Consider the following 18,061-nt stretch of genomic DNA (forward strand, 5'->3'; position numbering starts at 1 on the left):
GCAGCCACTGTTGGTCTGAAGAAATAAGAACATAGAAATGAAGGACTGGAAGTGTCTGTCTGGGCCACCCTATTCCTATCTCTACTTTGTTTGTTTATTTGTTCATTTGTTTTTCCAGTAACTAACAATCCTTAGTGTTAAAATATGCATCTATTTCTATTAGAATATTTCTGGGTTCAACATTCAAACAAATTGAAATAGTAGTGCATTAGCCAAATAATAGATGGGGCACATCTATTAGCATATTTTGATGACGTTCTATTCTTTTGTACAATAAGCATTCCGTTGTATGAGAACACTTTCTGTTTAATTTGGAGAGGAGGCAGTAGGGCCAGCAGGGGTGCGGGAGGGGGAACAGGGGGTTTCATTTTAAATAGAAAAGTGAAAGAAAAAGAAAATAAGTATTTTCTATTGAAAAAAAGACCTCACATGTTCAGATGTCCATATGACATGTAAAAATGGAACAGATTCCATATTCAGTTCAACCCCATTTAATATGCTTTTTGGGAAAGAAATCTCACTAGGTGCCTAAAATTATTTAAGTGATTAAAATGTCAGCATGGAAACCAGCAGTATTGGGTCACAGTTAAACAGAAATGTGTATTAATTCAAATCAGCAAAAGCTTTGCCATTGTCTTTGATGAAAGCAGAATTGAGTCAAATGTAAACCTGATGTCAGTTAGAAAATATGGTTTTATTCCAAATCACAACATATATGCATGAGCAAAGCATTTAGTTCCATCAAAATGGAAAATATAATAACCAGAAAAGTTAATGAAGAGATACAGTCAACTTGGTGATCTAACCCATTATTACTCATATTTAGAAGACACATTTTAACTCTAACTGGTTAAGAAAAAAATGGTCTTCCCACACTTATTTTAATTTCTGACAAATACCAGTTCATATAACAATAAATTGTTAGCATTACATGATCGCATGAGCATTAGTAAAATTGATTTATGCCATATTAAGTAAATATTTCTATTTATTGTCAGAGAAGAAGATGGCTTTAATGCTATTTGCACTGTGTATTGCCTCTCCCTCCTAGAGGAACAGAATAAGTATGTGTGTGTGAGGGGGTATGTTTATATCTGTAAAATATATTTTAGACTTATATGACAAATACCCTTTTGTGACTTTATTCTTTAATAAGTATTTGTGTGGTAAATAATTATGGTTTTATTATCATGGTAAGTAATAATTTTCCTTTTATTTCTAGGCTGAATAAAGCATATTTTCATACAAATCATGACTATTTTGTGGATGGTCTCATATCTGGCACTGTTGCAACATCTATTTCTCCTCCTTAAATTTGATGCTTTTAATGTCCTTTAACTCATAAACAGGAAACAGGATTAAACTATAAAAGAGTTGACTGGTTTGTTTCTGTTCCAAATTGTTGTGTTTAACTTGTTCATTATCTTCTTTTCATTGATTCCATCTTAAATTACGGTTGTGGCTAATATTTAACAAATCCTTAACCAGAATGACTGACAAAACGACAAATCTTTTCAGATTGTTATTAAAGATGACAGTTTTAAAAGATAAGAGAAATAAATAAATAAGACCATGCCTGCATTTCTTTTAAATAAACAATTTGGTGGATTTTAACAGTGTTGTTATTTTTGTTTGTATTATTACTTTTTAATAGCACAATTATTTTGATTTTGGCAGCAATCACTTTTAACTATATTACTACATAGTCTCAGAATATACTAGAATATATATTTTTTCAAATAATATTTTGAATTTATTCTTCTTGGCGTTTTATGTTTTTGTGCAGCTTGCATCTTTTTGTTTTTCAAAGTAAAATATAACAGATTTTGACTTCTTGGGTTACATTTTTTTCTTTTTCTTTTTTTAATTTTTGAGAACCTGCTGTTTTTGAATTCTCTTTTTTCCCTTTATTCTCTACCTCACTATGACCCCAGGAGCCAACACAAAGAAAAGCGCAGATGATATAACCAGTAATGATCGTGGTGAAGATGAAGGTATTTTTTGTTTTATCAAAGCTCCACCCTGATGCATGAACATAAACTTTTTTTTTATTATTAACATTATTTAAATGAGCTCCCCCCTTATTTGACAAAGCACACTTTAGAGTGCTTTTTATTTTCTTCTTGTTAGAAAACTACTTTCATTTTTCCTTTTTCTTTTCTTTTTAAAGCCAAATTAGCATATAGATGACTGCAGTTATCTTGTAAGATAAGTGTAAAGATTATCCCTAAATATATGTGAAGTAACATAAATATTATTTACAACCATTTTCCCCCGTCTTGCCCTGATAGGGTGTGAAAACAGAATTTAAAAACATGCATGTATTCCTTTTCCGTTCTTTTTCTTTCCCCTTTTACATTTTGTTCACATTAAATTCATGAAATATCCCATGTTTTCTTCCTCACAACACACATACTGTCTGGTGGATGCAGTTGTTTTGTACCTCATCTTTGACATTTTTGCTTCATTTTCTTCTCACAATACATGATTTATTTCTAAGACACAAAAATAAAGGGAGCTTGTTGGTGCTGCTGCATTGTTTTCTTCTTTAACCACCCAGTATTTCAGTCATATTAAATGTAGATTTGACCCTGCTCTCATTGAAATCAATGGCAATCTTTTCATTGACTTCTGTTAGAGCTGGATCACCTCTCCTGAGAGGAAATGTTAAAGTTCAATGTAAAATACCTTAAAAGTTTGACAAGGAAATACATTGTTTCTTTCTTTGACACAGAAGCATTTTAGACTCTTTTAAATTTGTGGGAGGAGGAAGGATCATGTATGACATCTCTCTCTATGCTTATCCTTGTTTCTTAATTAACAATTAAATTGAAAATCAGTTTTTTATAGACATCCGATTAAAAAACAAACAAACCAAAAACAGCAATCTCTTTCCCAATTAGTCATTTATATTAATGCCACTGATAGTTTATCGTTTCTGCCAAGAATTCTGAGAGCAGAGAAATTTAGCTCAAATTTACCGTATGCTTGGCAATTTCTAAGTGTTAGTTCATCTTCCTCCTGTGGCTTTGTATCTGACACTAGCTAAAATAACTTGCAAGATTTGCCTTCTCTGTTTCCTGTAGAATAATGTACACCCCAAGGTGATAACCCCCTTAATCTAGTCTTTTCTAGAGGGTTCAGACCTACTACAGCTGCTCTAAGTTTTCAAAGTATAGGAACAAAAAGTCTCTGGTTCTTGTATCACACTGTTCCCTCCACTATACTTTCGTCATTGTTATAATATTTTGTCCCCTTAGGCAAAAAGCACTATATGCAGTACTCAAAGAGCAGCCTTTCCTATCGTTTGAATAAACCCTTCTCTAGAAATCTGTTTTAACTGATAGTATCATCACTTGTTATACAAGATACTATAATTAAAAAATTCAATTAAAAATTAAAAGAGGAGTTGTTTTAAAAGTTAAATAGAAAATTATGACTTAAATAGTGCAGTATCAGGCCCTAGGAAGCACTTGATAAGTAAAGATTAAATAAAAGAAATTATTTTATCAGGTTTTATGTTTGTTGGATAATATGAATCATTTTAGCATAAATTGTATTTCCAGGCTAATCTGAGCTTTGATGCTATATTCCTAGTACATATTAAACTTTAACTGAGAATTTTGACTACACTAGGAAAAGGCGGTTAGGTCCTACAAATACAACTGTGCATAATTTATTTTCCTAATACCATATAATAGATAAAAGAGATACACTTTACTCTTATAAGATTTCTTGATGTGGTATGGTTAAGTGGCTATCCTTATAGGCATTTCTTTTTTAGTGACTATATAAAAAAAGAAAATAGTAATTTATCTCCAAGTAAGGATGTCTGAAATTAAATCATTGGTTAATGTCTTATCTGGTATGCAGTTCTTCATAGAGATACACCTCAACAAATAAAGAGATTGTTATTATCATAACTGGCATAACTGCAACCTCATATAAATGTTATCCTTCACTACCTTAGTCTCTGAGTACCTCCCAATCACTAAGAAAGTATCTTCATAAGCCACTATGAATTCTGGGAGTATTATTTTCTCCTTTATTCAATAAACTGGCACCCAGAGCTCTTCAAAACCAGTGCAAAGCCATGACATATATATGTCCTAATCCTAGGCAGACCCAAGAATGTAATCCAGAACCCATGAGGTCTAATCTGATTCCTAAACACCTTACACAAAATTCCTCTTGACCTTATTATGATAAATGACACTAAAGACTTAATTTGATTTGGCCATAAAATGTTGATGATGAATTCAAGATATATTATATTGACCCTGAGACAGGTTCAAAGAGGTGATAGTTTGCTATGCTCAGTTTTTATCAGGAAAAAATATTGACATGTTGCATGCTACTGAAGTGAGACACATGGATTTATATTTTCTGCAAAGTTGTTTCTCCCAGTTGGTGGGAAAATGGAAAGACTTGAAATAATGATTTTATTTTATATTTTAATGTATTTTTTTCTGGTTTGCCTAGAATTTTATGTTAAAAATATTCTAATAATGATCCTAGTTATTCTGCCATTTTTTTCTTTAAGCTCCTCATGCACCCTACAACCAAATTCCTTATTACCTGTCAAGTATTCCCAGTGTTCAAAGAACATTTTGTATGACATTGTACTTGGAAGTAACAAACACACATCAAAAGAATAATTAAACCAACAAACCCATTGAGCAAGTGGTGTCTTTATTGAAAAAAGGGGGAGGAGAATTACCTGACTGAACAGATGGTGATGAAATGGAAAGTAAGGGGGGGAAGAAACAAGCATTGTTAACATTTTTGTAAAGCACAACAACAGCCATTTTTTTTTCAATATTTGTTATTACTTTATTGTGTTTTCCCTACTTGGCTTTTTTCAGACATTCATGACCAGAACAGCAAGAAACCAGTTATGGTCTACATCCATGGGGGATCCTACATGGAGGGTACTGGCAACATGATTGATGGGAGCATTCTAGCAAGCTATGGAAATGTCATCGTTATTACCCTCAACTACAGGCTAGGGGTTTTAGGTAAGTGACTCATTTCTTAAACAGAAAAGCAACAAACTTACATTACAGTGATTAAATGGATTTCCATTAAACTACATAATTTGATGGATGTGTTTTATTGCTGAGTGCATCTATGGATCGATCTCATCTCCTTTTGAGAGCACTTGGACCAATTTTGTCTCATAAAATAGAATATTCTTGTGGGCAAATAGTTCCCATTTTAATTATATTGCCTGTATCGATTTAAGTCTGAATCCCTTTGGATATTTTATGGAGATTTTTGTACTTGAACAGTGTTGAGTCTTCTGTTGACAGTTGTCTTCACCTTAAAACTGACTTGACTTTTTTATAGCTCTATTCCCAATATTAGAATTTTCATCAGAACCTCATTTATTTTGACTAAGTGACTTAACCAAGGTTCTAAATAGTAATTTCCTGGTGCCCAGTGCCCCAGGACAGCTTGTGCTGGTAAATCATCTTACACCATGGAGGGGTTGGAGAATGATGCTGAGGGGCCAGTTCTCTGCAGCCCACAGACCCTTGTGAGAAGGGACAGTGGTGCAAGATGAAGGCTTATAATGCAACTCCCCACCCCCGACCACTACTCTCCCATGTATAGGAACCCCATAAATAAATCAGTCTCATTTGTTCCTCTGTGCCAGCTGGAGGAAGTGTTATGTCCAGGGACCCTGTTTTTCTCTGATAAAAAAAAAAAATCTCCAATTTTCTGATTAAAAAGAGTAACCCCAAATCCACATTTTCCCCCAAATCCACATTTTCCCATGATTTTATATATATGTGGCATTTCATTTTAATCATGGGAAAAATGTAGTTTAGGGTTACTTTTTTTAATCTGAAAATTGAGGGTTGTTTTTTTAATCATAGAAAATCAGGATCCCTGGTTACATCTGCCCCCCTGTCTTCTAACTGTGCAATGAATGGAGGGAAGGAAGTGCTGGAAGTGTCTTGGCTTTGGTTTTCAGACATGATTTGCATCATATATATCCCTTTCTGTCTTGAGGCTCCACCTCTTCAAGGGGGGTGATGACTGCTTATTTGGAACTTGGGGGCATTCTGGATTCTGCCCCCATGGGCCTGAGTCTGAGTTATCCCACCCTTGTGTGGTTGGAAACAGTTGTTTTGAGTCCCCGTTATTCTGCTCATGTGCTGGGGCTGTGCATGAGCCGGATCAACCCTTGGTGCAATTCAGGGCAGTGTCAAGGCTTCTCTAATGTCTCCGTTTTCCATGGTCCTCTATAACTTCTAGAAAGGAGAGACTAGTATATAGTCTCTTCTCCATTTAATATATGAACAAGGGAAGAATTAATAAAGAAATAAAATTTATCCGTACCACGACTGTGTCATTGATTTTGGGGGATAGGGTGCACAGGAGACCCTCTATTATAAAGCTTCCTTCCCAAGGGTCTTCCTCTTTCATGCTTCCCTTTGCAGACCCCCACCCCCATACATGCACTCCTGCTATGTTGAGATTTGTTGTTCAATTTCAGTCACACCAAATATACGCACTTTGGTGAAATTTATGATTCAGCTAAAAACATCTGCCGTGATAAGGAATGATATAAATGATCCTTCAAAACAACAAGGAACGATTTTTTCTGGGTGCACAAGTTAATTTGTTCAGGGAATTTACTTCTGCTGTCTGCTGGAGAGAACAAGAGCAGTATCTTGCCAAATATTTTGACATTACATGTAAGGTTGAAAAAAAATGGTTTTCCTCTGAGTCATGATATTAGATCCATTCCCCCTCTTTTCTACCTCCTCCTTGATTCTAGTGTCTAATTGTTTGTCTCTTAATATGCTGTACTCCTGATGCATTCATTTCAATTCTTTAATGTAAAAAGAGACAAACCATTGCTCATGTCTTAATGAACATGGGAAATAATTTGAATACCAATGATGTGGCATATAGTCTATATATTTATACGTCTTGCCCAAATATATATCCAGCACTTTTGGCATACCAGGTAAGGCACAATGATATTTTTGAATTTAAAATTGTGTTTTAAAAGGAATATCTCTTTGGGGGTTTTACCATGCATATATTTTTATGCACAAAAGGAAGTTGAGTTATGTTCTTTAGGTGTGCTTCTATTGAATAGAGAGAGATTATTTTACTTTTATGATTTGTTTGTATGTTTAAGCACTTTCCGCAGCTATCTGAAATAATGTAAGCTCCCAATATAGCTGTTATATGATCTGAAATATGAAGGAGTATTTATTTTTTCAAACACCTCTAAAATTTAAAGCTATGAATTAAGGATTCTGTGGAATCTAGGAACACAGAAGCACAACATTTATTTCAACTAGTATTTAAACAACAAAGGAGATGTCTACACCATGAAAGTAGCCTGTCAGTGGGATTGCTCCCAAACATGCACCATCTCGCTGTTTGCACACTCCAGCCCCAGAAATACAGTAGGGAGGATGGTCTTGGGGTCTTTGCAATGCCTGAAGGCAGCACCTGGGGGGGGGCCTAAGCAAATCCACACTGGCTGGAGCAGGCTTCTAAGGAGGCATAAATGTGGCCTACACGTCCATGCTGCTTGGGCACATCCCTAGTGCACATGTGGTTTGCGGTGCCTCAAAGGAGTTTGAAGCACCACAAACCGCACATGGCACATCTGCAAGCATTCACATCACTGCTAATTTGCAGCATGGTGGGGTTATTTTTTACACTGGTAGATACCAGTGTGAAAAAAAAAAAAGAAAATACTGATGATAAAAAATGGAGCAGTGCCCTTGGCAGCAGTGTGAACTGCCAGAAACTGGAGCCTAGCCAGCCAAAGCCACACTTTGGCTCTTGGCCAGGATCTCATGGGCCAGCTTGGCACCACTGCTGCCCCAGAAGACCCCCAGGACTCCAGGTTAATGCTTTCTGATGCCAGCACAGGTGACATACCTGGGTCACTTTGCATGTGCTAGAGCAAACAAGCAGGAACAGGTCCAGGGACAAATAGCAGCAGCACTAATATGTCCCTGACACATATTTGTACTGCTGATATTTGACCTCTGGTAAATGCATGCCCCTGCACATGCATGCTTGTCAGGTGTGCCCCTTGAGTTCCTGAAAATTCATTTTTGCAAAATGTAGGCAGGTCTTCTTCTTTTAGAACTTAGCTTTAAGACTAAAATGAAGTCATTTTTAAAAAGCAGAAACACCAGAGGGGTTTTTTTTGTCTTCCAGGCAATGAAACAAGATGCAATTGATTTATACTTTGATGCCTATGTGCCATTTAGATGCCTAATATGTGGAACTGTCCTAAGGGTATAAATTGTGCAAAGTGCATAAATACAGGGATTCAGTGCTGTCTTCATATGCATGTGTGCAGAGGGGATGCAAACTACACTTCTAGATGCAGATAGTGTGTTTTTTGTGAGAAAGTATAAGTTACTGTGAAACTGCTTCTGAAGAGCTTTGCATTTTGCTCTTCCAGTTTAAACTAATGAAGGGGACAGATGATCAATGAATATTTTTTTTTAATTGGTGCTTTTTCTATTGTGATACCTCAGGCAAAAGATTGAGAAGTGTGTGCCAGGTTTGCCTTTATAAATCCTGGCAGTATCTTGTTTTCTTGATTCATACAGACAGAGAGACAGGGAGAGTGATGAGAGGAGGTGTTCCGCTTTGTGATTCTGGTTCATAGACAACTAATACATTTATTTTTTTCATTTAAAGGAAGACTTTGGCATACAACAGACTAAAGTTATTATCTGTTAGGAATTTAGGAGGATTGCAAAAAATAAATTTTATATTGCAACTTAAATATTGTTTCTCAAATTCAGCCAGTATAAAAACTGATCTGGGAAAGAGTTTGTCTTTGCTTACAAAAGGCCTGTGTGTGAATAAAAAGGTCCAAAGGATCATTCACAATATGTACCGTATTTTTCGGACCATAAGACGCACCTGACCATAAGACGCACCCAGTTTGACTCATACCGCTTGGTATTACTATTAAAGGGCACCAACCAACCTGACAGGCAAGGCTTTGCATGGCAGGAGAGACTATGTGTGTCTCTCCTGCCATGACGGGCTCCTTGCCTGCCTGTCAGGGCACTGTGCTGCATCACATAGTCCCGGCCGGGACGTTACCTGGTACCGTACCTAGCTGCCTCCTGTCTCAACGTTCTAATCCTGTCAGTCTGTCAGTGTCACACACACACACGCAGGGGAGGCGTGCGCTGTGCCGATCATGTGACCTGACTGACTGACTGACATTGAGACTCCAGGAGGCGGGACTTCCCACACACACACAGCAATCCACAATATGGGAACGGCAGTGGACAGCGGACAGTAAGCGGGCGCATGGGACCGCAAACAAATGTTCTGGGGTACCACACCTTCGGACCATAAGACGCACCCTCGTTTTCCCCCCACTTTTGGGGGGAAAAAAAGTGCATCTTATGGTCCGAAAAATATATATAGCAAACTGGTGAAAAAAAAAAAAATCATAGTAGACTTGTTTCAATATTGGATGCTTGCTTTCCCCTTTTCTCTTTGTGCCTTTGAAAAATGTGAGTGTAGCCTTCAAAAGGAACAACTTGTACTTGCCATACCAACTCCCGAGGATTCTGAGTAAGTCTCAGTGAGGAAGAAACAAAAAGAGATAAGCCATCTATCTTTGAGTAAATAAGCACATATGGAATATATGTTCATTAATAAAACAAAGGTGGAGATTAAGTGTGTGTGTGTGTCTGTGTGTGTGTCTGTGTGTGTGTCTGTGTGTGTGTCTGTGTGTGTGTGCGCGCGCACAAAGATATTTTTCTTTAATCTCCCAAAGGGCTTACTAAAACTTAAGGGCAGAATTCTGTTGGCCTTTGTGAATCTAGGTGGCCATTTTCTAGCCATTTACCATTCCATTTTTGGCTTTTGCTTTATGCATAAACTGAACAAGCTTGAATACACAGACTGAGCATCAATAGTAGGGCTAAATACTGCACAGATTACATTTTCTTATGTTGCCAGTGCTGGAGTGGCAAAGTCTCCTCTCCTGGCTGCCACCTGGACCCTACCTTGTTACTTTCTCTGGCCCGTCAGGGTTTCCCCACTCAGTCATCTCACTCACCACACCTTGATGTTATTATTTCTTAGGGAGGTGACCTCGAGGAAGCAGAAGTGGGTTTTGGGGTTAAGTCTGTGTCTGGGCTGAGCCTGCCCCAGCTTTGGACCACTCTAATCCAGCTGAGATTTACTGCCTGAGGTCCACTGGGCTCCTTGCTCCCCATCACAGGCTACTTTAGAGACAATGTGTTTTTATGAAGCCATGCTTTTAAACCTTATTTTTCATAAGGTAAGACAAATGAAGACATTTGGGAACCATATTATCTGATCATCTTTGTGAGAAAAGGATTCTGCAGATCAAAAAGGATTCTACATACTGCCTAACTTGAGACTAACAGCTAATTATATCTCTGCCTTATTCATAGATTTCTGTGTGATAACCACAGTATTTAAAAATGATGAGAATGGCTTATGACATATGGGAAAGATAGTTCATGTCTTCCAGATCCTGCAGTTTGCTTATCATTTTCTCTGCATTTTTCTACTTATTACATAAATGGAGTGCTCATGCTTAATGCTTGTATTGCCAAAAGGCACACCTGAAAGCGTATTTGCCCAACAAATACAGTGATTGGGATAACGCAGCTTACAGAGGCAGGGATCATTACTGCTACTTGTTTCTATCTCTCTCGATGAATACCCCTAATACAGCTATGGTGTGGGTTAGAAGGATATTTCTGCCTTCTGAGGTCAGGATTGGGCTTGTCAAAATCTACTCCAAAAAGAAGGACCTAGAAACAAAAAAACATATTTAGTGTTATGGCTGTCAATTAATTTTTGCTTCTACTTTGAGTTAGTAGGACTATTACCTTCATAATTTCACATCACTTAGAGTATGAGCAGGCATACATTTGAAACCTTTTCAAAAGGGAAACATTGCAGAAAGGCAGCAGCTGTTCTGTTCTAACTGTTACATGTGGACAAACTGGGACCGATACAAATATAGTAAAACCACTGCACTTTTAACACTGCTTCATCTAGCGTTAAAACACTGCAACATGTGGAACACAACATCTGCTGTCCTTACAGATATGGGTCTCCATAACTTTTGACAACAGCAGTTTGGCTAGTAGATTAGGAGAAAGAAGTAAAATGGTGCTGTGCGAGAGCTTTGCTTCATCTCTTTTATATCAATGGCATTTTTGGGGAATTGAGGAGACAGACAGGGCAGAGAATGAGGAGGAGGTTGAATGATAAGATTCACTACATTGTATTCTGCTATATTCATTATAGTTGGTCCCTCTCATGCTTAATCTAAATACTTTGCTCAGGGAAGAAACAGCATCTCCCTTAGCTACAACTTTTCATGTTCGGTTCTTGTTTTCAGTGTTTCAAGGAATAGAAATATACAGAACGGGGATTATTATTGTTATTGTTTTCCTGTGGTATGACCTGAAATGGCTTATGCATATATTAAGCACTAGACCAGCTTGTGTAACAGTATAAATGAGGTTTGGTGAAGCCCAAAGTGGCTTTCCATTCACAAAATGAAGAACTATTATACATACTGTTACGGTATTTCATTTAGAGATGGTATATGCAATGGTTTATGCAGCTGGAAAAACATTCATTCAGCACTCTTTACAAAAGACAGTATAGAAGACAAAGTTGATGTTTGCATCACTGACTGACTTGTTAAGAGTAAAAGCTTTTCTAGAATTTTAGGAATATGAAATCAGGTTTTTTTGAAGCCAGAATCTAACAAAATGCCTGATAGTATAAATGATAAATGACCAGAGTTTGAAATAATGAATTCTAATGGTCCTTTTGGTATGTAACATTTGCAGTGTTCAGAAATTAGGTCCAACCTATCCCTTTGTACAAATTATTATATTTCAAATAGTCAGAGATGCCAAACATATGGCCTGTGGGCCAGGTCTGACCCACAAAACCTTTCTACCTTGTTTGCTGGCCTACTGGTACACCACCAGAAGTTGGGATGCATGGCCTGTCACTGGATATGGAGCCATTTGTCCCCACTGGCCACAGCTGTTGGTGGCAGTCTTAGCTCACTGCTGTGGATACCCCCAGACCCTTGTCATGCTCCTGGATCCCTGACACTGCCAGCCCCTTCCTATCACTGCCAGAGCTCTAGGGCCATCACCATCAGACCCCGTGCTGCCTCCAGACCTGCAAATGCTGTTGCAGATGCTGCGAATGTGGTAATCATAGCCACCACCCCCCTGCACTGAGCTAAATTCAACCTACAAGGAACCTCACAGATCACAACCAGGCCAGTTCCCCAGGTGAATTTCACACCCCTTCTTTAGATCATACACAATAAGGGTGAACTTATTTTGCCCTTTCTCCATTTAAATGACAGCTTTTTAGTCATGCAAGTGCCAAAAACACTGATTTGCAGGTAGTGATTCTTGCAGCCTGAATACACATAGACTATGTGCAGTAGGCTGCACATTGGCCACAAACTTACACAAGTGTGTATGCACATCCATTCCAAACACTTATTTGTGTCTACATCCCAGAAATGTAGGCAGCCAGAAAACCATTACTAGTAGGTATTAGACTCTGGCAGATGGCCAAGGCCTTCTGTGGTTTAGCTCACTAGCTGAATGGTTAGGGTTCTTGCCCAGGAATCCTGCGACAAATTTGTGAGAGTGTTTTACTGTCTTGAACCTGCATTTCTGTGATTTCTCAGCATAATGCTCTAACTACCATACCACAGGTCAGGTAATAGTAGTGAGCCTTTTGAGGCTAGACCACTGTTCCTTACATTTTACAGTCATTGAATAAAATGAATATATGGCAGTGTAAAAAAAGTCCAGCAAATTGAGCTCTAGTAGGAGCAAGGATGCAGACCAGTACCCAGACCTTATTCCCTTCAAAGCAAACAGCTATCTGGATCACACATCCTCTGGCTTGCTTTCTTCTTCCTGGCTTCCTCCTGCAGCTGCTCTTGAAGCCAAATTCAATAGGAGTGCTGAATAATGCCTGATGTAGGCAAATTAAAAAGCCAGATGCTCATTCCCTAACCAGCTTCCTTGACAAGTGTCTGCAGCCCCTCAAGTATTGTTAAAACATCAGAAGTTTTCTCCCCTGTCCTTCTTCAAGACTCAGGTGTAAATGGTTAGCCAGTGCATGGTCCTACCATGCATGCTTAGTGTATGTGAGCAGGTTTACACAGCCTGGCAGTGTAGACTGCTAGAAAAGAAAGGACATGCAAAGGAATATAAGGCAGTTATACACATGCCCAACACCTATTTAGATGAGTGTGCTGGAGTGTTCTAATTAAAATCTTGGCATCACATGTATTCAGTGTCCCCACATTTCAAAATGGCAGTGGGGGGCGCTTTAACTAAAACTCATTGAACAATATTTAGTTGAAATGTGGGATGCTTAATACACAAGACATGGTGAGTGCTTTAATTAAAGTGACTCACCCCGCACCCCACTCCACCCCACAGCAGGTGTATGGACATCCTAGAACTCTGCCACAGATTCCACTTTGAATCTGTGCTTTTGGAGCAAAGCAAACTCCTTTACACTCATGTGATCTTGTTGCAGGAGATGCATCATACTTTCTTATTAACTAATATAATTTTCATATTATTTGAGAATTATTTTAGGTCCCCTGAATTCAAGGCTTGTGTTTGTGTGAAAGCAAACATCCTACAGAATTGTCAGGTTGCAAGCAGAGAAGAAAAAGAAGTGGTGGAAGAAAGACTGAGGAAAGCATGGGCTGTGTATTTCTATGAAAAGTAAATTTAACTAGGATGACAGCACTGTTTACAATTTATTCACAGAAAGACAAATTGTGGCAGACCTGCCTTTTACTTACGGTATGTCTATTGAGTTGCCCTTCTCTCCCATTCTTTGCATGCTGAATGCTAGAAAAATGTAATAGATTTGCTGTTGTGTGCTCCTGCACTTCCAGTGCTACTTTCAGTCTCGGGCATGCTTAATGGAGATGAGCAGAAGGGATGCGTTATTACCAATGACAGCTGAGGCAATGTATTTATGGCTTCAGGGACAAAATGAAAAGCAAAGTTCCATCCTCACATGCCTTGTATGTTCTTGGCAGTAAATAGTTAAGCAGGAGCTAAATGAGTGGCCAAGCAGTGCCCTCTTTCATCCACCCACTATGAAAGCAAGGAAATCTAGATGCCGGGGGAACCCAATTGTAGTCTGGTACTGGTAAAACTGATAGCAGATTACCACCCTATGAGAACAAGTGAGGAAATGATACATTCTTGAGAATGAAGAAGATCTCTATAGGGCCCCTAATACAAATACGATATTTAAACTAACTTTTATTTAGAATGACTTAATGATAGCAGTCCAAGCATCAAATTGCTCCCTCACGTATAATCCTGGGCTATGAACTTGAGATCTTTCAGCCTTTTTAGTCCTTAGCCTCCCTAGTAACCCTTGCCAGTTATGGTGTCAGCCAGAGCCAGATATCATGGGATTTTGTGTGACTTGTCTCAAGGGAACTGAACCTAAAGCACAAATCTTTTCCAGTTTTTCTTCCAAATTCTCTCCGAGGCGCTCTTACTGATGAAAATGTTTACTGGTAACCTAGGAATCTAATTTACATTAGGGTTTGTATATGTTGCTGAGTGGATCTATTTTGCCCTCAAACTTTTTAAAATCATACTTTTTGGCTGTTATTTTGCATTAAAAAAAAAAATCAAGGTTGTGCAAGGTTCATTAAATCATCTTATTCTATTTCGTTAGATGTCAGTGTTCTGGTTTCTTGGGATGTCTCGTTACTAAGACTTTGCTTCCTTGTTTTTCTTTCAGCAATAGGGTTAGGTGAACTGTAGACACATCTACAGATGATGCTACATTACCATCGCAATGCACTACGGCAATGTAGCCTTGACAGGCAAAAACCATTACACTGCAGCTACATTGCTGTAGTAACACACTCCCTCAGTATAGTGTGTCACTACAGCGATGTAGGGGCTAAAAAAACAGTGCACCATGTGCACGACACAGTATGCGGTGTTACTGCACCATCATTTAGTAATTCCAGAAGGAAGTACTAAATGGTGATGCATTAATAACAGCACCATAGGGACATGTATAGATGTGTTCTGCATGGTTTAGAGGCAATACAAATATAAGTGACTATATCAGCAGAGGTTGAGCATAGATTCATAAATTTCTAAAAATGTATGTATCCTACTCACCTACTGGCTCCTGTTGCACTACTAGTTATGTCTCCATGAGCACATACTTTAAAGTTTCACTCTCATGTGAGTTAGCTTGTTGGCACAGCTAGCATTAGATTTACATGAGATGATTTGCACTAACTTTGGCTTCTTGCCTCCACCTTCCTGTCCCCTGGTCTGGAGCAATTGTCCCCTGGCTGCTCATCTCTAAAACCAGCTCTACTTATAGGATATAAAACAATTTGGGGCTTTAATTCTCCTGACAACTTTTGAAAGCCTTCATTCAGTTCCTTGGTTAGGAGCAAGTATAGAGGTTCTGAATAGCTAATTATCAAACTTGGCACTCATCAAGAGTTTTTGGCTGAGGATCCTGAACATGAATGCAGCCAACTCTGCTTCATTCAGGCACAAGGATCTCAGTGGCTCTCAGTCCAGCTAATCATGCCAGTTAGAGTTAAAAAACACACTCCCCAGAAGAGGATTCTTTCACAAAATATCATGTCAAATGAAGTAGAAAGTCTGTCAGTAGAATTAACAATGGAAAAAAAATTGGACTGTGATAATTCATTATTTGATGTACACTACAAAGTCTTTATATGCCTCCCTGAAAATACTAATTCTTGTCTGCGACTTCCTGCATATTTTCTTACTCTGCATAAAAGAAAAGTTATCTTTGGACATGTCCAGATGAACCCACATGTACCACTTGCAGTGTCTCAAACCTGTTTGAGATGCTGCAAGAGGCATGTGCAGAAACAGGAAAAGGTTCCCCCCGCTGCAAGTTTGCAGCGCAGAAGCAAAATTAGACCTAAAAAAACCTAGCGTTTAAATTAGGTGTAAAAAAACCAGAATTTAAAAAAAATGCAGGTCAGGGTATGGTCCTCCAAAGAGACGCTCTGGCTGCCAGAGTATCTCTGTGTTGGCCCTCGCCCTGGTGCTGAAGCACACTGCCTGACCGTGCAGGGCAGGCAGCATGCCAACAACAGGGCTCTAGTGCCAGTAAGGGGTCTGAGGCAGGCAGAGGAGGGGGAGGGGACTACAGGGGGGACACTCGCTGGCCCTGCCCACTCTCCCAGCCCCCCGATCCCTGCCCTCCCTGGCCCCCCCAATCCCTTCCTCTCCACCTCAGCTTCCCCACAATTAAAAAAAAACAAACAACTCCCCCCCGCCAGCACTTACTGGCAATTCTACCTGCTGTCTGGGTCACTGGGGCCCCACCTGCACAGTGCGAGTCAGGGTGATAGCTTGGGCCCTGCTGCCCCCCATTGCCCAGCATAAATCTTTTGTCTTTTTTTTTTGTTTTTAAGTGCTGGTGTCTGGAGTTTGGGGGCCAGCCATGGGGGCCTGGGGACGCAAGTGGAGGATGGGGCTGGGATGGGCAGCCATTGGGGGGGCCTGGGGGAACAGGGGATGGGGCTGGGTGGGGCAGCCATCAGGAAGGCTGGAGCAGCTGATGGGGGATGGGGCCAGGTGGGGGAGTGTGGCAGGACAGGCTCCAGGGGTGCTGTGACCTCCCCCGGGTCCTTGCTTACCCATGCCAACTCGGGTCTTGAATGCACCCTCTGTCTTGCCCGCCACATCTTGATCTTATATTATTAATGGGAGGCTGCCTTCCTGCCTACTGTGGCATGATGCTCGCCTTATGATGCCAGGACTCTACTTGACACCCTCTATTCCCCCTCTCCCGGGGCCTGCTCCAATATCCTCACCCTCTCCCGGGGCCTGCTCCAATATCCTCGCCCTCTCCCGCGTGCTCGCCCCCAACTGGGGCTTCTCACTAGGCTCGACCCCTCCCGGGGCTTCTCTTGCACAGACAGTGCCCCACTGAGGTCTATGCCTCACGCTTGCCCGCGCTCTCCGCCCGCACTGGGGCCTTGCTCGCGCCTCCCGCGCTCTCCGCCCGCACTGGGGCCTTCTATGCCCAACTCAGGTTTCCCTAAATTGGGGCTCAGGCAGCCTCAGCCTTACCTGGCCCCATACCCACCTTCTCAGGCCTATGCTCCACTGGGGCTCTTCCCAGTTGGGGCTCATCCCAATATCACCCCCGCTGGGCTGGGGTCAGGATTCCCCACTAGCTCAGACCCACCTTCCTGGGCCTACACCCCACTGGGCTTCTGCCTACACCAAGCTCTTCCCAAAGCTGCCCATACTGGGCTGGGGTCAGGACACCCCCACAATGCAGCACCCTTTGTGGTGCTAGGAACTCCCCCTCTACCAGACAGCTCCCTTGAGGCCTCCTCCACCCCTACAGCCTCGCCCAGTCCTCCAGTTTTAACAATAACCCAAAACCAAAATCTCCCTCTCGTGGGTTACAACACAACTTCCAACCACAACAGAAAACTCCCCCTTCTGGGTTCCAACACAACTTCCATGCACCACAGAAAACCCCCTCCCTCCAGGGTTCCAACATCAGTTCCAGGCAAAACCTGGCTCACACTCTCACATATCTCCTTATCAGGGCCTCCTCCACCCAGTACTGCCAAGCAGCTACTCTCCAGCCACCATGCTTCTCTAATGTTCTGCTCAGCTTGCTTACACAGAACTCCCTCCTTCTCTCAGGCTGCCAGCAGGGGAACTGGCTCTGGCCTCAGCCTTCTCTGTTTATAAAGGCCAGGCCCTGCCCCCTGGAGGTCAGCTGACACAATCAGTTGCCATAGCAACTGGCACCTGCTGCCCTGAGGAATGGCAGCTAAACCCATTTACTACTATTCAGTAGCAGGCAACCTAATGCCCTGCTACAGGGAGCAATCAGGGGACTGGGGTGGAGCATGTGGGCCCAGCGGGGGGGTTGTAGCCCCTGTTGTGGGGGCTGTAGCCCCTGTGGGGGGATGTTAGCCCTGGGGGGGGGC

General features: G+C 40.6%; 1 protein-coding gene across 5 annotated transcripts in view; it reads left to right on the plus strand.

Annotated features, from left to right (window-relative positions):
* Window positions 1–18,061, plus strand: part of NLGN4X (neuroligin 4 X-linked) — a 284,323-nt gene that overhangs the window by 166,160 nt on the left and 100,102 nt on the right. For 3 of the 5 annotated variants that reach the window (XM_090064060.1, XM_090064066.1, XM_090064073.1), the window contains 2 exons: window positions 1,935–1,994; window positions 4,866–5,018. The exons of 1 other annotated variant lie outside the window; for it this stretch is intronic. In XM_090064060.1, coding sequence (XP_089920186.1) covers window positions 1,935–1,994; window positions 4,866–5,018 — 213 coding nt within the window. The remainder of the gene's footprint in view (window positions 1–1,934; window positions 1,995–4,865; window positions 5,019–18,061) is intronic. One more of the 5 variants, XM_090064077.1, reaches the window with a different exon arrangement.

This window comes from Crocodylus siamensis, chromosome 1 (assembly GCF_052110815.1).
Source record: "Crocodylus siamensis isolate JL-2025a chromosome 1, ASM5211081v1, whole genome shotgun sequence".
Taxonomy (NCBI): Eukaryota; Metazoa; Chordata; order Crocodylia; family Crocodylidae; genus Crocodylus; species Crocodylus siamensis.